General features: G+C 48.7%; 1 protein-coding gene across 1 annotated transcript in view; it reads left to right on the forward strand.

Annotated features, from left to right (window-relative positions):
- The window catches only part of TENT4B (terminal nucleotidyltransferase 4B), a 298,913-nt gene that overhangs the window by 109,612 nt on the left and 169,688 nt on the right, over positions 1-19,613 (forward strand). Inside the window, exon 4 of the mRNA XM_085639324.1 lies at positions 7,130-7,250. Within this exon, the coding sequence (XP_085495450.1) occupies positions 7,130-7,250 (121 nt within the window). The remainder of the gene's footprint in view (positions 1-7,129; positions 7,251-19,613) is intronic.

Here is a 19,613-nt window from a genome sequence, read left to right on the forward strand (position 1 = left end):
CCGCCTGCGATCAGGCTGCTTTACTGCTGCAAAATATAATAGCACTCCAATGCCAGTACCTCCAACCCTCCCTCCTTATTGCTTCTCATCAACAAAGTTGTGGCCACCCTACTGTGCTTGCCTGCCCATAACAGTGAAGTAAGCAGACAGGTCCTTGGATGGCACTCGCCTGATCGGAGACTAAGGCTACTCGGTGCTTGAGCACTTCAAGAAGAATAGAGTCACTGCCCGGTCGTTGGGGCTCACCATTGACCATCGCCAGCCACTCTCTTCCTTTCACTCCCTTGTGGTTATGGCACGGACTATTAGCTGTGCCCTTTCCAACAGAGCAACCACCAGTCTAGCCTTTTTATTACTGCAGATGTGACTCCCCAGAAGTACTATGGGAACCAAGGCTAGAGATCTACCCATTCCGCAATCAGATCTACCCCTGACTCCCCCTTGTCCTCCCCTAGCCCCCATTTTTCCCAGCAGCCAGTCTCCAAACACCTTCAGAATGCTCATAACAACATGGGTAATTTTGGAGGCAGTAACTGGTCACACCTGCCCCAATGGCAAGCCATTACAAGTGGGTGCTCCAGATTGTCTGGCATGGTTATGCCCTTTACCTCCTAGAGACCCCACCGCCCATGCCACTGTCTTCAGGTAGGCTAACTGAGGACCACTTCTCCTACTTGTTCCAGGAAGGGCAGGCTCTTATGACCAAAAGAGACATCGCAAGGGTGCTCGCATCAAAAGTAGGTCGTGGTTGCAGACTCTTTGACACTGGGATGACATCCTGCATCTTGCTGGTGATCTACGCTTGATGGCATATGCAGACTCAGCAGTGGGATCTGAAGACACAGTGGGCGCAGAACCAGGGGAATCTCTCAAACCTCATTCAGATTTAGGAGACTGCAAACGATCTGCAGTGGTGGTTAATGGACCGCTAGTTGGTTAGCAGAAGGACCTCTACCTACCTCTCCTAGAGCTGACAGTTTAGACCGATGGTCGCCCCAGCCCAGAAGCAATCCATCTGGGAGAGATGAAAATCCGAGGTCTCTGGCATAGACTTAGCTCCACAGCAACCTTGTAGAGCAGAGGGCGATTCACTTGGAATTGGAGGTTTTCCTACCTCCCATTAAAGGGGAGCTGATCCAGCTGTTCACGGACAACTCTATTGCTATGTAGGCCTTCAACAAGCCATAGGCTCAATGGCCAGAGCAAACAGCAGAGGCGACAGTGGGCCTCCCTGCCGCGTACCTCGCCCCAGCAATCACTGCACACATAGCGCGGGGTTGGTGTATTAATTTTTGACCCGCCTACAAAAGCGTGGTCCAGTCCCCAAACTTCAGAGAATTTCAAACAGTTATCCCCAGTCCCCCGTGCCAAACTTTTTCAAGGTCAATAGAGACTAGTGCCATCTCCTCGGGGGCCAAATGCGTTTCATGCAGTACGTGCGCCAGCCGTCATATGTTCATGGAGGTACTACGTCCCGGGATAAAACCGCACTGGTCCTCCTGAACTAAGTAGTCCATGTGCGGTCTCAGCCGTTTGGCCAGCACTTTGCATAGAATTTTAACGTCTGTGTTGATCATTGTCAATGGTCGGTATGCCGCCGGGTCCTGAACATCCCCACCCAGCTTCGGGATCATGCAAATCTCGCCCTCGCGCATCGTAGGGGGCAATATTCCACTATCAAAGGAATCATTAAATGTCTGCATCAATGGCTGTAGCAACTTTGCTGAGTATGCCTGGTAATACTCGATGGGCAGCCCGTTGTCCCCTGGGGCCTTGGCCCTAGGGAGGTCTGCCATTGCCTCTGTTAACTCTTCCTCAGTAATATGCGCATCCAGCTCTGCCCTAACTTCTTCAGACAGCTGCTTCAGCTGGAGATTATCCAAGAAAGAGATTTAAAGGTCAGCTCTGACAAAGGGGTCAGCCTCGTACACTTTCTGCAGGCGTTGCCGAAACACCGCCAGCATATCTGCCTGAGTATAGACCAGCTCACCTGTCTGGCTGCGGAGACTAGTGATATCCGTGCCAGTAATCTGCCAGATTTGTCTCCGTTGTTGATACTTCGTAAGCATATACTTGTCCAGCCTATCCCACATATCGGCAACGTGCTCGTGCAGTGCACCCTCTCACTCTTGGGGATAATCTTGCCCCTGCGGCCTTGATTTGAGCTCAGCCAGCGATTCCTCCCTATCCTGCAGTTCCTCCCTATCCTGCAGCTCAGACTGCAATTGTTTCAGAACGCCATATGTCCATCCCATTGCCGCTCCCTGGACCACCACCTTCATCGCGTCCCACTCATTGGCTCTATTACTTGCAGATTGCCTCTCTCCCAACCTGGTCTTCCAGTATATTGGTGGGTAACTGCCAGCTACGGGGGCCCTGCTCCCCGGCCGCCCACTGAACCGAACGGCACACTGGTACCTGATCGGACAGAAAATATGCCAAATGAGTAATCTCCGCTGCCATAAACGTGGGGTTCTCCGTAGCCCTGACTATGCGTATTATGGGTAGGTGTAAAACAGGTAAATATTTTCTGAGTTGGGTGGTGATCTCTCCAAACATCCCGGAGGCCCAGGTCACTCATCAGCCTCTGCTTGGTTATACGCGGCTTGGTGCCCCTTCTGGGCGCACATGTGTCCAGCTCAGGGTCTAGCACACAGCTAAAGTCTACTAACCATAGCAGTGGGATGTCCAAGCCTGCAGTGATCAGATCCTGCAGGGCCACAAAAAAATTTGGGTCATCAATATTGGGGGCATAAGTATTTAGTATGCTAACATCTCTACTGTCCAGCTTGCCCCTTAACAACACATAGCGACCTTCCACGTCTGCTTCGGTATAATGTAGCAAAAGGGGCACCGAGTGCCGCCCAAATCAGCGCCCCTCTAGCATAAGTAGATAATGACGAGTGAAACACCTGACCCCTCCATTTTTTTCGCCAGACATACAGCTCCAGCATCATCCAGATGCATCTCTTGCAGGCATGAAAAAACTATGTCACAACCTTTGGTAGAAAAGGGGCATGGGTTCAGAGTACACGTTTGGTATGAAGTTGGTGTATGGAGGTTGAACAACAAGAGCCTGCAGCTTGCCGACTCACCTGGCCGATTAGGTTTTTTTCTTCTTTCCATTTCTTTGGTTAATATTGCAACTGTATTGCTCTCAATTTGTCCTATTTTGCTCCAGAAAGTGTCAGTCATTTCTGTGTACATTTTCTTTGCACGAGTTGCTGGGTGGCAGTGCTCTGCAATAACTTTATTTGGCAAATAAAATCTGTTTAAAAAAAAAAATAGTTTAAAACCAGATTATGGTCCCATTGCAGCATAACGAAAGCGCATCGGTCATGTTGTGGTGAGCGTGTAGGGACTTCATGGACTTGGCTGGAGGCGCCCGAGGGCCCAACGAGGCGAGCACAACTACGAGCGGCCCTGGGGATAAATTGTTGGCTTAACTGCATGGCCTACTACCTGGCACGCTGCCTGTGTGAATTGAGGATCCCTTGCTGCAGTTCTGCTGGTCTGGGGTCGTTGTACGTGTCTGCCTTTGATTCCCCGGAACATGTCTGGAAGTGGTCGGAGATCCGTGGTGATGAGCTGCCGCCTGGAGAAGCGAGGGGCCAGAAGCGGCGATGAGGGGACACGTCCGGACAGGGCCCGCTGGCAGCTGCTGAACTGAGCGGAGTTGCGGAGTGCTCCGGAGATATCGCAGCGGAGGATAACGGTGGGCGATGATGAAATGCTGCAGTCAAACCCCCTCGTGGAGGGTGCTGTGGACAAGGACTTGCTGGGAGCTGCTTCCGCTGATCCCGATACACCGGATCAGATTCTACAATTAACAATGGACACTGTGCCCGTGACTTTGCTGGAAGATCTTCCTGGGGGAGAAAGTGATTAAACATTGAATACAGGGCCCCAACGTTACTCGCTGCACCAGGGCTACTTCATAGAAGTGCGGTAACAATGTATGGTGTTGTCTGTTGCTGTATGGGATGGTAGGTGGCCTGGGTGCGGGGGGCAGGGGGAGAACTGAGACACTTGCATGCTTGAATGGATTCGAGGTGGGACATTTCCCTGTTTATGTATATATGTAGGGTATGTACTCCGAAATAGCAGCGGGCTTCTTGTTCAGTGAAGGGCAGGCAAACTGGGGACAAGACTTTTTTGTTGCACCAGTTGGGCTTAAAGGGATGCGGTGTACATCCTGGCACGAGCGGCGGGAGGGCAGAATCGTCTGCGATGTTAGTAGAGTATTGTCCGTGGGTGGGGATTGTTTGATTAGTTGTTGCGTGACCTTGCGCTGTGTTCTGAAGGACATGTCATTGCAGGAGAGTTAGGAGTCCTGGCACATGGCCAGACAGTGTGTACGAGTGAATGACTATGGCGCGCGAGGTAAAGTTTCTAAGTTGGAACGTTGGGGGGGGGGGGGGGTTGGGTACCTGCACTAACTGACATAGAGACCTTTCATTCCTTAAGCAACATAACGTTTACGCAGGCCAAAGCATCGTGCTGCTGACTTTCTTAGCTCCACCTCTTCCCTTCAAGAAAAAAGAGACTCCCATCTTCTGGACGCTAAAAGGGTGTTGTCATTCTATATTCGTACAAATGAACATCGGGGATGACCAACTCTTTATTTGGTTAACTGGACAAAGAAGGTGAAAGCAGTGTAGAAGTTGACCGTCTCCAGATGGATTGCACATTGCATTAAAATCTGCTACGCATTAGCCAGGAAACCATCCACTGCAGGCTCATTACTCCAGACTGTTGTCTACTTCGTTAGCTCGTTGAGTTCCTGTCTTGGATATTTGTCAGGCTGCTACTTGGGCATCCATTTACCAAACACTTCTGCATTGACAGGTCTGTTTTGACAGCACTTCGGCATTTCAGTTTTCAGTGGCTGTTTGGTTTTGGTTCTTAGCCAGTTCGCAGGCCCATCTCCGGGGAGGTATTCCTTTAGTATCTATTCTAAGGTAAGAAATCTGTGGTTAGAAGTCTCTATCAGATAAACAAGTTACTTCCCTTAGCTAACGTCTTATCTGGTAGAGACTCTATCTCGGTACAGATTCTTTACCGCTGATCCCATCCTACCCTTTTTTCGAACTAGACTTTTCTGCCTATACTGGTCCTTGTAGTCTGCACACTGGTTGATCAGCCTTCTGACATTGCTCCATGTTTCGGGCACTGAAATAGTTAGAAAAGGAACTGATGTCAGTGCACTGGGGTGGAGCCTAGATAGGTCCCAGGCACATCACGACTGGTGTGGACGATGCCGAAACAGCCATTCCACGCCACATACAGGCATGCAGAGGTGCTGCTAAAGATTTCCAGATCTAGTCTGATGCCTGTGGACTATTCTAAGGTAAGGAGTCTGTGGCTAGATCGAGCATATAGCAGATAAGATGTTACCAAAGGTAAGTAACTTGTTCTTCCTTTCCTTCAGATCTCGACTGGGCATCGCCACGAAACTTAAGCGTACCCTACTCAGTCTATCTTCTTAATTTTAAATACACATGGCTTCACCCGTCACTGCCAATCCCGCCCCTTGCTCTCCAAAATCCCACAAAAAAATCTGGGGAAGTCGCACTTTTCTCTGATTGAGGTGCATTCATGAATTTTGATTGGCCCACTTGTCTTGCCAGTAGCTCTTCAAAAGAATAATACTCTTACACCTAGAGCAAATGGCCCCAAACACAGCAAAACCTTGCCTTAGACCTGATCCCGTCATGTTGCTGTTATTTAACAAGGTCAACAGCAGGCCTAGTATTGTGGAGAAAGTTGTGTTTGTGTAAAAAGCCCACTGTAAGAAGAGTAAAGCCACACTGCCACGAGTGGCTAAGAATAGAGCCCTGACCAGGATTCCCCGAACAAGGCCTAATAGACGGAATCCTCTGTGGAGATCACTTCTGGATACAATTTTCCCTGGAGTTGTAATGACCTTGCCGCCCAGCTAGACAGACCCAAACAGGACATGGACAACATTAAGAAATTTGAGGATCCTCCGAGTATCTCATGACTGCAAGTTTGGCCGGTTTTCTTCATTCATGCCAACCCATAAATAATTTGATTCCAGCCTGATTGGAACCCTTGGAGTATCCTGGTAAGTTTTCCCTGTCAACTGGCTCTAGCATATAGTACATATGACCACTTAGTTTAGTGCATACCACTGACCATACTGCTCCTTGGCTTTGTGTGTCATAACCATCCCTTGACATCCTCCTTCTCTGAAAAGTATATTTGTTTTTTAACTTACTCTAGAATATGTAATGAAGGATTCTGCATACAGGTGTTGTGGGAAGGCGATCCATAGATAGGCCCTTCACACATCAAAGCATCATCGACCAGTGCTTTTGTGTTTGTTGCATACACCTGCTAGTCAGTTGTTGATATTGGACCGTAATTCTCTGCAGGTTATTTTAGCTGTTTTAGTTTTAATTTAAGAAGGAATACCCATTCACTCTGTATGGACCTACATTCTTTAAATTGTCTTAATAAAATATTAGACTGACTTTTGTGTTTTGGACTTTGTGTAAGGGGGAGTTGTGGAAAAAGAAAGGTCTTTGTAGATTGAATTTGTATAGTGTGATCACACTGATATAGGGTGGAGATGTGCTAGTCCAAAATTCAAGATGTAATGATGCACTGGATTTCTGTGGGAAGCTGACTTTAGAACTGTATTGATTGGAGGAATGAGTCTCAAAATGGTATCAAATATAAATTGTATAAATCTCACTGAGAAGCATAAATGCGAGGGAGGAAGAATCCCCCCTTCCCTGAAATCCTCTCCAAGCTTTACCTGTTAAGTCACATTCTACATGTAAAAATGATGCAACGTTACGTGTGCAAAAAAAGCTTGTCCTCTTATTTATTTTTCTACCTTTTAATCACCTATACATCATGCCTTGAAAGAAACTTCACAAAATACATAACCAGTTTTAGCCCTGATTGCTCTAATGTACTCAAATCTCATTGTTGATAACACGGAGATGTGTAGTGTTTATACAAGTCTCTTACCAAAAATGATTGAGCAAAACTGTAAGGCTGAACAGCTCGTATATTTTGATAGCATGAGATAGAAAGTGCTGTACTTTCGTTGGAAAAAATGTGTCTGACAAATGCCGCTTTTTCTTTCCTTCTAAAGTGATATAGATCTTGTTGTATTTGGAAGATGGGAGACTTTACCACTCTGGACTTTGGAAGAAGCCTTGAAAAAACACAAAGTAGCTGATGAAAATTCTGTCAAGGTTCTTGACAAGGCAACAGTAAGTGTACTTTTCGTAGTATATTTTCTAACATTCTTTAGTGAGTACTTTTGGGGACTGAAAGTACAATTTTAGGTTTCAGACTGATATATTTTTTAGTTATGCACGCTATTCCTTTACTCTAGTAGTCTATATTACCATATATTAGTAGCAATTTGAAGTCCTTCTTTTAAAACCCCTTTTGCACCACCAGGCTGGTATAGTTTTACATCCTGTGTATAGACACGCCATCTAGTGTTTTATGAGATGTTTTATGGAATAACTCTTTTTATTTGTTTATATCCAAGCATTACATTGAGAATGTTCTGCGATACATAGTCAGTAGCCGGCGTTGGAAGCATTGGTCTTAAGAAATTAACACAGCTAAATGCCAGCAACTCAGCGGCAGGCAGCGTAGGCTATGGGCTACATTAGGCTACTCAGCAAGAGATTTGTTTAGTAATCTTGATTTTCTAGGGCCTGGCCTCATGCTATTTCTAGCAAATGACATCATTTAAGTGAATTCAAACCTGGCAACCAGCCATATAGGAAAGCAAAGTGGGAAGAAGAGCAGAAAGAAAAAAGCAATACCCCGCACCCACCGATTTCCCTCCGAACCCTATGTTATGCCAATGTCTAGCCTTTGTGGGGGCTCCTGTCCGATGTTTCCTAAGGCTTATGAGGTTGGTCTGTATCAGTGAGTTGCAAAATCTGTAAGAGCTCCAGGCAGGTGACTTCTCTGAGCTCCTTACTAAGAATGGTTATAAAGGGAGCCCAAAGTTCCTGGAAAACATCTGCTTGCCGTCCGCCACCAGCGATAATCGTTCCATGCCTAACACCGTCCATAGCCGTCTGAGCCAAGCAGAATGATCAGGGACTTTCTCAGAACCCCAGTGGGCTAGCAACTCTAGGCGTGCGGCATTCAGGGCTATGGCTATCTGCCTCCCTCTCATGGAGCGCAGAGGAAAGGTCACGCGATTGAGGAGGCCCACCAGGATGAATGCAGGGAAGCATGGGATGACCGTGTCAAAGGCGTCATTTATGTTGTTTAATATTAGCTCCCGGTATCTCACTAACTTGGGGCAGTGCCAAAGTAGGTGCTCTAGGGAGCCAGTCTGACTGCAGCCCTGCCAACAGTAGGCTGAACGTCCCTCGTTCCAATGATTAATGCGGGCCGGGGTTAGATACCAATACGCTGCCACTTAATATGCAGCTTCTGTGTCCGAGATGTCATGAGCTGTGTGGTGTTCTCTGTAAAAGATGTCTTGCCACTCTTTTAAGGTGTCTGCCCAATTCTTCCTCCCACCGTGACTGTCCCTTGGATTTCGCAGGCGACGTTCTGAGGAGAGGAATGTGTAAAGTTCTGATATGAGGCGTTTGTCGTCGTCCTTGGTGATGACCCACTTCTCGAAATGTGTTAACTGTCACGCGGCCCTTGGTCATACCTCAGGGGAGGTTACCCAATGACGTGCTTGCTGATACATATAACAGTCTGATGCGAGAGTTGCATAATCCGTCTGAAGCTGGTCAAAAGGGATAATACCCTCCTGGTCGAAAAGAGAGCCCACCTTTTTAAAGCCCTTCGCTCACCACAGCTGAAAGGGCTCCAATTTACACCCCGGCGGAAGGTCCGCGTTGTCAACCAGGTAAGTCACCGGGGAGGGGAAGGTGGTAAACCAGTGTCAGATCGCTGTTTCGTCCCAGACCCTTAGAATTGTCGCGTTGACAGGAGATTGCAGACCCTATGCTTGCGCGGGAGCCAGAGTTCCCGCCAACTGTTATTACCTGCTATCGCTTGATCCATGAACTTTCAGTGCCTTTCTGAAAGCGGATGGTTCCACTCCAGGATGAAACCTAATTGAGAAGCTTGGAAATACCGTGATACCACTGGGACTCCCATTTCCCCTTCAGATTTCTTCTTTGCAATTTGCCAGAAGTTGAGACACGATTGCTTGCCACCCCAGATAAAGCGATTTATAGCTCGGTGGAGACTTCGCAATATTGTTGGGGGGGTAGGGGAATAGTTTGAAAGATGTAGAGTATGCGTGGCATAATCGTCATCTTGATTGCTGCAATACGGCCTGCCCATGAGAGAACTGAGCGTGTCCATGTTGCTAATGTCTTATTAGTCTGTTCCGGGAGTGGGGTATAATTGGCTGTTAGCGTTTTGGCCAGAGTGCACGCCAGGAGAATTCCTAGGTATGGTACGTAGTGGCTGGCCCTGGAAAACGGGAATTGTTTTACCAGGGCGTCCTCCGTGGCAGGGGAAGTAGACCGATTTAAGATTTGCGATTTATGGAAATTGACCTTTAAACGTGAGACTTGCTAAAGCAGGAGAGCTCGCCCACTAGAGCCGCTAATGAGGTCGCCGGGTTCGTCAGAGACCGGATCACATAGTCGGCATACTGGCTATAATAGTATGTGTGTCTGCCCCAAGGCGGATTCCAGATATCCTCGGATTACCTCTGACCCATTGGCTCCATATACAACGCAAACAGTACAGGAGAAAGAGGACACCCCTGCTGGGTTCCCCTGCAAATTGAAAAGAGCCCGAAGGAATACCCGTTAACCCTGACCGATGCTCTAGGTGTTTTGTATATGCATCGTAACTAGTCGAGAAACCGATCACCAAAACCGAACCAGCAGAGAATCTCCATTAAGAATGGCCAATGGACCCTATCAAAGGCCTTCTCTGCGTCAACCGACAACAGGAGGGCCACCCGTCGAAAGCGGGCAATGAGATCTGTAAGATGTATGAGATGCTTCGTGTTGTCTCCGCACTGTCTCGTCGGGATGAACCCGGCTTGGTCCGGGTCGATGAAGCTCGCCATTTACGAATTAATGCGCGCGGCCAAGATACCTATGTAAATATTTGCGTCCATGTTGAGCAAAGAAATCGGCGATAGGAATACGACGCGCAGTCCAGGGGATCTTTTGGGGGTTTTAGGATTACCGATATTGAGGCTTCCGTGAAGGATTGGGAAATTACCACAGCGTCAATAAAAGAGTTAAAAAGCTGTGTTAGTATGGGGGCGAGAACCTGACAAAATTTCTTATAGAAAAGAGGGGTGAAGCTATCTGGGCCTGGAGATGTGGCTACTTTAAGGCGGGCTATCTCTGCAATTACCTCATCTACTTGAAGAGGGCGATCGATGTGGGTGGCCGCATCTACCGGTAACGTTGTCAGTTGCACTCCTTGGAAGTAGGCAGTTATGGCTCCGCTGGGAGAGTCTCCCTCTTAGTAGAGCTTGGAGTAAAAAGCACTGAAAGCTTCTGAAATCTCGAATCCGTGTGGACTAGTGTCCCGGATGAGGCTTTAACTGCCGGAATCAACGCTGATATCTCTTTGCCTCAGTTTATGGGCGAGCATGCGGCCCGAACGATTGCCACTAAGAGAGAATTTGTGTCGTAGGCGAAGCACAGCGTATTCGACTTTATCGAGGTCTAGCCTACGAAGAATAAGCCGTTTCTGCTCCAACTCTCGCCATACCAGGGGGGCCCGGTGCATTTGTGTATGGATTCTAGTTCCGCTACCACTGTCTCTATCTCCTTCCTATTTTCCTTTCTAAGCTTATTATCGCTGCTGAGATGGCTATAAGCTCCCCTGGCGTAACCAGTATTAATGCTTCCCATAGAGAGGTTGGCCGCACACCCTCACTGTCATTATTGGTAAGAAAATCTCTTAAGGGTTTTCAAGATTGCGTTTGTTGTCTGGTCGGGGTGAAGCAGCACATCTCGGAGGCGCCAATGTGACTGGCGGTGTTGGGCGGCACCCAAGTTCAGCAATAGCATGATTAGGGCATGACCGTAGACAGAGCGCAGCTCTATCGTTGCATCGGCCATGCATCCCACCAAGGCGTCCGTGACGAGGAATTAGTCAATTCGGGCATAAGTCTTGTGAGCTGCTGAGTAGTATGTATAATCTCTGGTGAAGGGTGTGTCTGCCTCCATTCGTCCTTGAGTGTACTGTTTGCAAGCCATTGCTGTCCTGTCTTGGAAAGTGTGCTTGAGTGGTGCTTTGTCCAGAGCGGGCTAAGTCTGTATTCCTCACTGAATTCAAGTCTCCCCCAACCACCACCCCCCAATCAGGCGTGGCCAGTGCAAACGCAAGTTAGTTGTGAAGTAAGCACTCCTGGTGCTCATTCGGCGCGTAAATGGACGCTACTGTAAACTGTGTACAACCCGTTGTAGTCTAAGGCCTAGAGCTCTACCTTTATGTTTGGCAATGGTCTCAATCACCTTTCTGTGGAAGCTATGGGCAATAAGGATAGCTACCCCATTTTTCTTGGATGAATCTGAGGACCAGTATTGTCTTGGAAACTTTGGGGAGCAAAAGCGATGGGTGTCCCTAGTGAGCAGATGGGTTTCCTGCAGTAAGCATATGTCCTCTTCAGTGTGTTCTCAATAGGATAAGATCGCCTTGCGCTTGACTGGGTTGTTTAGGCCTTGGACATTAAGGCTCACTAGACTAATATTATGCATCGTGTCGGTGGTACCTGTACTCCTGCTCTGTGCCCCCTATACTCGTGCTGCTGTTGCCAGACCCATCCAGCGCACTCCAGTATATAAATCTCAGGTGGTGTGCCTACCAGAAATAGCCTGAGTTGGTGCGGCGGAAACTACGAGAGAGAAGACAAAGACCCCATTGAGAACCATAAACGAAATTTGAAACAAAGAGGAGGGTAACAACTGAGTGTCTGAGTCCATCAATTCAAACGGATCGGTATGAGGCGTATCCGGCCAAGATGGAACATTACTGGCGGAGAGATCCCAAAGGGATCCAGTGTAGGTCCCTTGGGCATCTGGAGGATAGGTCATCTAGCCGAACTGAAGTCCCAACACTCCTTCACCGCCTCATTTGGGTCCTGGCCTGCCCCAATCCCTGGGGGCTAACTCACTGCTGTATCACAGACTCGTTGGGGTGGAGGATTCAGATGAAAGAGCCTGCAACACCGCTTGCCTTTCTTTATTAATGGTTTCAGAATCCGTCCAAAGTGCCCGCGGCGGTTGCCTGTCACCCTCTGGCCGGCCGCTGACACTTGGGGGATGCGGGCTGCTCCTCAGAGACCTCCGGGGTGTCAAGATGTAGGAGAGCGCAGGCCTCTTAGAGCAATCTTATCTGGTGAAGCGTCCCCTCATGCCTAAAGAGGATTCAAAAAGGTGTGACCCCAGGAGTAAGGGATCTTGGCCTTCCTCAGATGTTCAGTGATGAGGCGAAAATCCCTCACCTCTGCAGGGTGAGCCTCGAAAGGTCCTGGAAAAAGGTTGGAGAGTGGCCTTTGAAATGAACTGGACGCGAGTCCCTGGCCTTCCTGAGGATATCCTCCTTTATCTGGAAATCGTGAACACACGCCATAATGTCGGCTGTGGGTCCTTTGCCTGACCTCTCCGGGCTCACCCTGTGAACCCGATCCAGCTGCAAGGGGGAAGTCTCTGGGAGACCCGAAACATGACGAAGGAGGTCCGTGACATACTCACGCAGGTTAGGGCCCTCTGTTTTGGATGGTACGCCTCTAATTCTTATATTATTTCTCCTTGACCTATTCTCGAGGTCCTCGTTGGGCGCTTCAAGTTCTAATTGCTGGTCTTTCTACCTTAACACTTGCTGGAGCCAAGCTACCTCCTCCACAAGACTCTACTCTCTATCCTCAAGCTCGGCCACCCTTTCTCCCACTTCAATCACATCACAACATACTTGTCGGAGACGAATTCTGATTTTATCACCTGTATGTCTGCTCGCAGAGAGGTGAACAATGATTCCATGTAGGCTTTAGTGATCGGGCCCTCTCCCTAATCAGACTCTAGCCGGGCATCCGCTTTGTGTGACAAGGGTATTTCCTCCGACCCAGAGTTGCCTGTCTTCCCAAACATTTCTTTAAGTGATCAGTCTTTCTTTGTTTGTGGCCCGGCCATACTGCCCGGGCTGCGGTTTTGGGGCCGGCGTGATGGCTTGGTCAGGAGGCTCCTATGGTCCTGCTGGTGAGTCTCAGGTCTTGGCCTGAGTGGGACCCATCCCGACCTCGCACTCCAGGTCAGTTTGAGGGCTGGTAGCGAGGGGGGCACACCTCCAAACCCCACAGGACCCGTCGCTGGTGAGGGAACCGCCGTGGGGTCCACTATTATTCTGTATTCCGGCCCGTCGTGTGGGGGACCACCACTCCACCCAAGCCACCCTGTCTCCCAATGCCTCGCCTCCCCCAATTGGGGTCCTTCAAGAAGAGATCAGCCACTCACCCCCCCCCCCCCCCACCACAAACGTCGGGGCCTCTGACATTGTGTCTCCTGCCCCTCCGGTTCACATACCTTTTGCTCATCTTGGGTCTGTCCCGACACCTTAACTGTTAGGCTCCTTCACTGTTTGCAAAGAGCCAGCTGTCAGCTGGTTTGCATTGGGCTTGCCTGGTGGGGGTAGGGCAGGAGACCCCCTCCGATCCTGTTACCCCTTAGCACTGAACTTCCTCGCTGGTCGTAACTACTGCGGTTACCACGGGTTAGATAGTCCTGTTCGTACATCAGGGGGCCACAGTCCTAGCTCCTTACGCTGCATGTAGCGCCGCTCAGTAGGTGCTCACTGAGAGGGGGGGGGGGGGGGGAGACCACCACCACTCCCCCAGGTAGCCTCTTTGTCACGCAGCGCCCTTCTGTGGAGTGAGGGCCTTCCGCTGGTGAAGACTGCCCACGTAGAGTAGACCTTAATCTAATCTTTTGGGCTGGCGCCCTATGTTGCTGGCCCCCCTGCCAAGTCGACCTCAGGGCCTCACACGCGTGGTCCCCGGGATGGGAGGGGTCGCCTTACTACTTTAGCTTCTTCGTCTCAATGGGACCCCCCAAAGCGCCGCAAACCGTTTAATGCCTCATGCGAGAGCCAGGAAGCAGCGTTGAACACTGAATGCTGTTATGGTGCTGGCTGGATGTGCAGCACCCTTCTCTGCTGCGTTGCGAGCCCCGAGACTCCACCACTGCACTCGTCTAGGCCCGGCCGGGCTAATCCACAGCCCGGAGCCTAGGCACGCCGCGGGCCTCCTGTCTTTTTCGTGATAATTCAGCTCCTCTGGAGCCCATTTGCGCCTCCTCCTTTCTGGAGCCAGTCGGTGTTCCTCGAAGGGGGGGGCGGGGGGGTGCTGGTCCCTCGCACCCCCACTCCTCGCCATCTTTTTCTCTAGGGCTCAACCGCTGCCCAGGAGTAGTGTCCGTGCCCCGCAGCCCGGTCAGCCAGTGCTTCTCTGGTACACTGAGTCGAGGGCCCCGGGCAGTCCCGTCCCGAGCCCATCGGCGTCCTCCGCTCACCGGCGTCGCTCTGCTGTGCCTGGAAGTCTGCCTGGGTCTTGTGCTCTCTGCTGGGTTCACTGATCTGCAAGGGGCCAGTCCGCACCTCACGCAGCCGCTTTCCGCCTCCCGGTCAAGCGTCGTCTCAACACTGCTCGGTTTAGAGCGTTGTTGATCACTACTACCTGGAACAGGCAGCACCACCTACCACCCAGTGACTGAAAATTCTCCCCGGGGTACTCAGGGGGTGAGCTGGCGGGCGCTAGTAAGTGCTTTGAAAGGCGGCAGGACGGAGCTGCTGGGAAACACGAGCTAACCCGCCGCCATCTTGGCCACGTCCCCTATGAGATGTTTAATAGTGAAAGTGAACGTTGAATGAGGCATATTTGTCATGCGAGTCCTGTATGAGGTTGAGATGCAGCATCTCTTTGGTGACGTCCTTTTCTGATCAGCTTTTTTGACGGCTGATTGGAAACTTTACGGAGAGATACTAAAAAATCAACAATAAATAAATACAGCATGACCCTACCAGGCACACGTAATACTTTAGACGTTTTCAGGACAAATTGTATGAGAATGTATACTGTTTTGTAATTTGTGGTGCTCCTGAAATTGACGTGTTTTGTACTTGTAATAGAAAGTTAGATTGAGTGGGTGGGCATAAAGTTAGCAACTGCAGCTTTCCAAATGAGATTCAAGAGGAAAAGTGTAATGCTTCCAATAAATTAAGGCGTTAGACACGAATAACTGAGAGGCTGACCTGCAGATGCGCCATTTCTTATGAATGTAGGCAGGCTTGGAAAGTCCTGAGGGTGCCATGCGGCGAACCATTTAGTAGGAGGCATAGTTTACTTTTGATGGTGAAATGTTTAAGGACCCAAAGTGCCACAGTACTGCTAAAGGTGTATATGGCATAACAACTTAGCTTCTATAAAGGCCCAGTAATTACACTACCCCAGCTAAAGATTGCTATTTCAATAACAAGAACTCCACAATGCCTCTGAATCTAATGCTTTCAAAGGAAACAACAGAAAATATCAGAATAAGTTGGGTCAGACATTTGATTAAAGAGAGACGATGAGCATGGCACACAGAGTGAGTGTAGTCTTCCGTTTCAAAGGCTTGAAGTATAATATACCAAAAAACATATGTAGTTTCCTTGATCCCAAAACTCTTGCTCCCACAGCGATGCATTACTTCAGTCCCTACCTGGGGATTTATAGAAGGGCATCCAATATAAGGAGTTTGAGGCCTCTCCAGAGAGGGAGAGAACAATAGAGAGCAACATGTGTACACACTAAACCCACCTTCCCGCTTGAAATAGAAAATTATTTTCAAGGAGCCTTTCTAGAGTATATTGTATGTCTTAGACTTGTGATGAATACTTCTAACTGCTAAACTTCTCTCCTTGTGAATCTCCTCTGGACTGGATCTTGGGAACTTACTGCAGTTGCTCATGCATCAGAGAGGTGGTTTCATCGGCCTCTCTTGTAACTCCATCCCGCCTCCAGACATGAAGGAGCAGAGCTGCTTAAAGGTCCAAGGCCTGCCCTTTGACATGTATCCAGAGATCTCCTCTTACCAGGTTTTAGCTGCAAAACCGCTGTGTGCAGGGATGTCTCACCTAACTGATGGGGTTTAAACCTTACCGTGCTTGTTGTCAGTTATGAAATTGCATGGTATCTACCTCTAGTGCTTTGGCACTAAACGCAACCTCAAGTACTGCAATAAATGTTCCATATGAAGGCTATCTGGGATCGAGAAACAAACTGTTGCAGGACACAAGAAGTGTCCCATTTCATGGAGCTGTTTGTGGTTCCATTCCCGCTCACCATCTTCAAATAAGCTGCCTTCAAAGTCGAAAGACAAGTCCAAAGGCAAACACAAAGTCCAAGCATGGCTCTTTGTCTCTGTGCTATTCCTGCTCCTGGTAGAAGTCCTTTAATTGGTGTTTGAAGTAACTTGTCATAGCATCCAAGTCTGATTTGCTCAATTTTTTAAGTCCTGGAGCATATGTACCCCAAATTATCTGGGCCATCATTGTCTTTAAAGCAGATTGTGATCTTCAAGGATGTCGACTGCAGCTCTTTAAAGTGGTTCAGATCCTTCTGTTGTGCATTTGGGTCCCAAACCTTTCTTTGCGGCAGCAGTTGTTTTGTTTTAGCAGCAGTTACTTTTCAGTGCTGACTGACTGTTTAAATTCAGCCAGTTGGGCCTCTAGTACCGGGCAGGGCTTTAACATCTTTACTGATTAGTTCTGTTGCAGTGCTGAGTCTGGCTTTGATGGTTCCATTTCCGGATTCTGCCAGGTTCTATTTGCAAATGCAACAAGCATTGGCATAGCCAATAGGTCTCGCCTTTGGGGCCTTATAAGTGTTTAGCCATGCAACAGTTGCATAACTAAACACTTATAAGGTCCCAAAAGCGAGACCTATTGCCTATGCCAAGTGGCCGTGTGGCCCCGAAAGTGAAAGTGATCGCAATCTGGATCAAACATCAAAGCGGCCATGCGGCCGCTAAAGTGAAAGTAATTCCAGCAAAAGCAGCGCGCGCGCCCGCGCACATGCACTGTAGGTCTAGGCTGGCCTGGTAGCACTTTTTGGAGCCCTCTCAATAAGTCTCGCCAGACCAGCGCATGCGCTGGGTCAGGCGAGACCTAAAAACAATTGATGGACAGAATGCAGAACAATGTCATACATTCACCCCAGTACAGAGATCTGGGCCTAAATCCATCGGTTTTTTGCTCACCATGCCGTTCCGGTTTGAACCCAGCCATATGCAAATCAGTCTTGACCCTATGCTGAAGAGGTGTGAAACCCCGAAACGGGTCCTAGGATGCTTGATTCCGGTCCATTGCTTGGCAGTTCGGGCTGGACTGTTCCCATGAGGCACAGGGTCAAGACTGATTTGCATATGGCCATGTCTGAACTGGGGTGGCGTGGTGAGCAAAATAACTATGGATTAAACCCAGATCTGTGACTGGGGGTGAATGTTTTGCCAATGTGCAACATTCCGTCCATCTTGTGTGTTTTAAGGTTCTATTTGCAGACTCTTTTATGATGAGTTATGAAAAAACCAAGGCATAGCCTCTTGTTGAAGAGGGCTCTCATTCTGTTATCCTGCCTCAATATTTCAGGAGGATGAAAGCCCTCTTATGTTCTCAGAGGACTGGTGCATATTCCTCATAACAAGGATGATGAGGAGAAGGCAGTTAATTTGTCCCCTCACCCATGTCTCACTGATGATTGTCTATACCCTGACCTCCAAAATGTGACACTTGAGATAGAATTAAACTTGGTTTTGGATCTGCAGGTGCCTGCTGTACAGACTAACGCTAATATTTAAACCGATCCCTTGCAGCCTGGACCTTCAAATTTAAAGCCTTTGCTTCCATTTAGCGATGACCTGACGGAGCCCCTCGCGTCAACGTGGTTCACACTTTGCATGGCTCCACTAGTGAGTCGTCCTATTGCTTGGCGACAAAGGCTTGTCAGTGGTAATATTTGAAGCAGCATCTTGAACCTGAGAGACTTATTCAAGCCTCTATTAGTAATTTGACTTCAAAAGCATTTCTGTCTGTGCCATCGAACAGGGAGACCCAAGAAAATGTCCTCAATGGGTAAGTAAGAAAGTATTCTCTTCAGGTAACCTGACAATCTGTTCCTTAAACTGTTTGCCTCCTGGGTACTATACCCACACCCTCTGTGATACGCTAAAAGAGAGATTACCCACTCCACTGGAGGAATCCCCTTCACCCAGACTATTCAAACTGGTCAGGATATGGTGAGGCACATTTTCAGTTCTGGCCTGGACACTGTCGATTGTTCTGCCTGATCTATGTGCTCCTGTGTCATAATCCAAAGCCAATTCACACACAGCTGGGTTTTCTCGGGACGCTGAAGCGTGTTCAATGAACATTCTCTTCGATATGTCCTGGCTGTTGTAGTGAGAAGACGGATTGCACAGTAAAGCGCTTCAAGGGTAGCAGAGTTACTGATCGTTCTCTCAGACTGCTCTCACCAGTTCCTCCATTAATATTGCGTATTCCATTGGTCCTCAATGGACCTTACATACTGCAGGAGGCAGCCTGTACAGCAGACGGCACAGTCCTTTTGTACCTCCAAAGGCAGAGGTAGTGGATAGGGGGCATGGCCAGCAACCTGTGCACCAGTCCTACTCGTCCTAATCTTCACTTGCCACTAAGCCACTTTAGTTACCTCTGAGACTGCCTTCTGAAACAGGTAGGAGGCAAAATTTGGCATTGTTGCACAGGCTGGCATGAAATTGATCTGGAACATTGGGTCCTTAGGGTTGATCAAATTCGGTTATTCCCTTCCATTCTTAGTTGCTCCCCTCCATTTTCCCAAGTTTTCACTTAAAGGTCGGCAGAGCATGTTGCTAACTGCTCCATGGTTCAGTCATTGCTTGCCACAGGCACGATCGAGGCGATACCTGAAGCGGATATAGAGTGATATGGGGTGTTATACCGGATTAATTCTGATCCCAAAGGAGGACTGGACCTGAGACCAAACTTGAACCTCTGACTCTTGAACACTTTACTCACTAAGCAGTTCAAAATGTTGACACTGGACCCTGAGCATTGATTGTGCCCTTGGATTTACAGGATTCATACTTGCATGTGCTGGTTCTGCAGTCCCACAGGCAGTAACTCTGCTTTGTCATGTGGTCAGAGCATTTTCAACTCCTCATCCTCCTATTCTGCTTCATTTCTGCCCCTTGGGTTCTCACAAAGCTTATGGCAGTAGTCGTATTCCAACTTTGCAGATCAGGGAAACACAAATTCCTGTACTTTGACGACTGTCTTCTGAAAGCGAGCCCACCTCCGCTTGTTGCGGTCCACCTGCAAGTGTTGGTTTCATTACTGCACACTCTGAAGTTCTTGAACATAGAACCAAAGTTTTATATTCACCCCATATAGAGGATTCCCTTTATAGGGCCTGTTCTGTACTCAGTAGTTTTAAAAACCTTTCTGCCTTGCAGTGAGTCTGGGACGCTCAAAAGAGGACACTGTCCCAGAGGCAACACTAAACCTCGACAGATATGGCTCAAATCACGTATTTGTGTGGTAACACTTCGGACTCCATTATTTTTTTTAAA

The sequence above is a fragment of the Triturus cristatus genome, chromosome 12 (assembly GCF_964204655.1).
Source record: "Triturus cristatus chromosome 12, aTriCri1.1, whole genome shotgun sequence".
NCBI classification, from domain to species: Eukaryota; Metazoa; Chordata; class Amphibia; order Caudata; family Salamandridae; genus Triturus; species Triturus cristatus.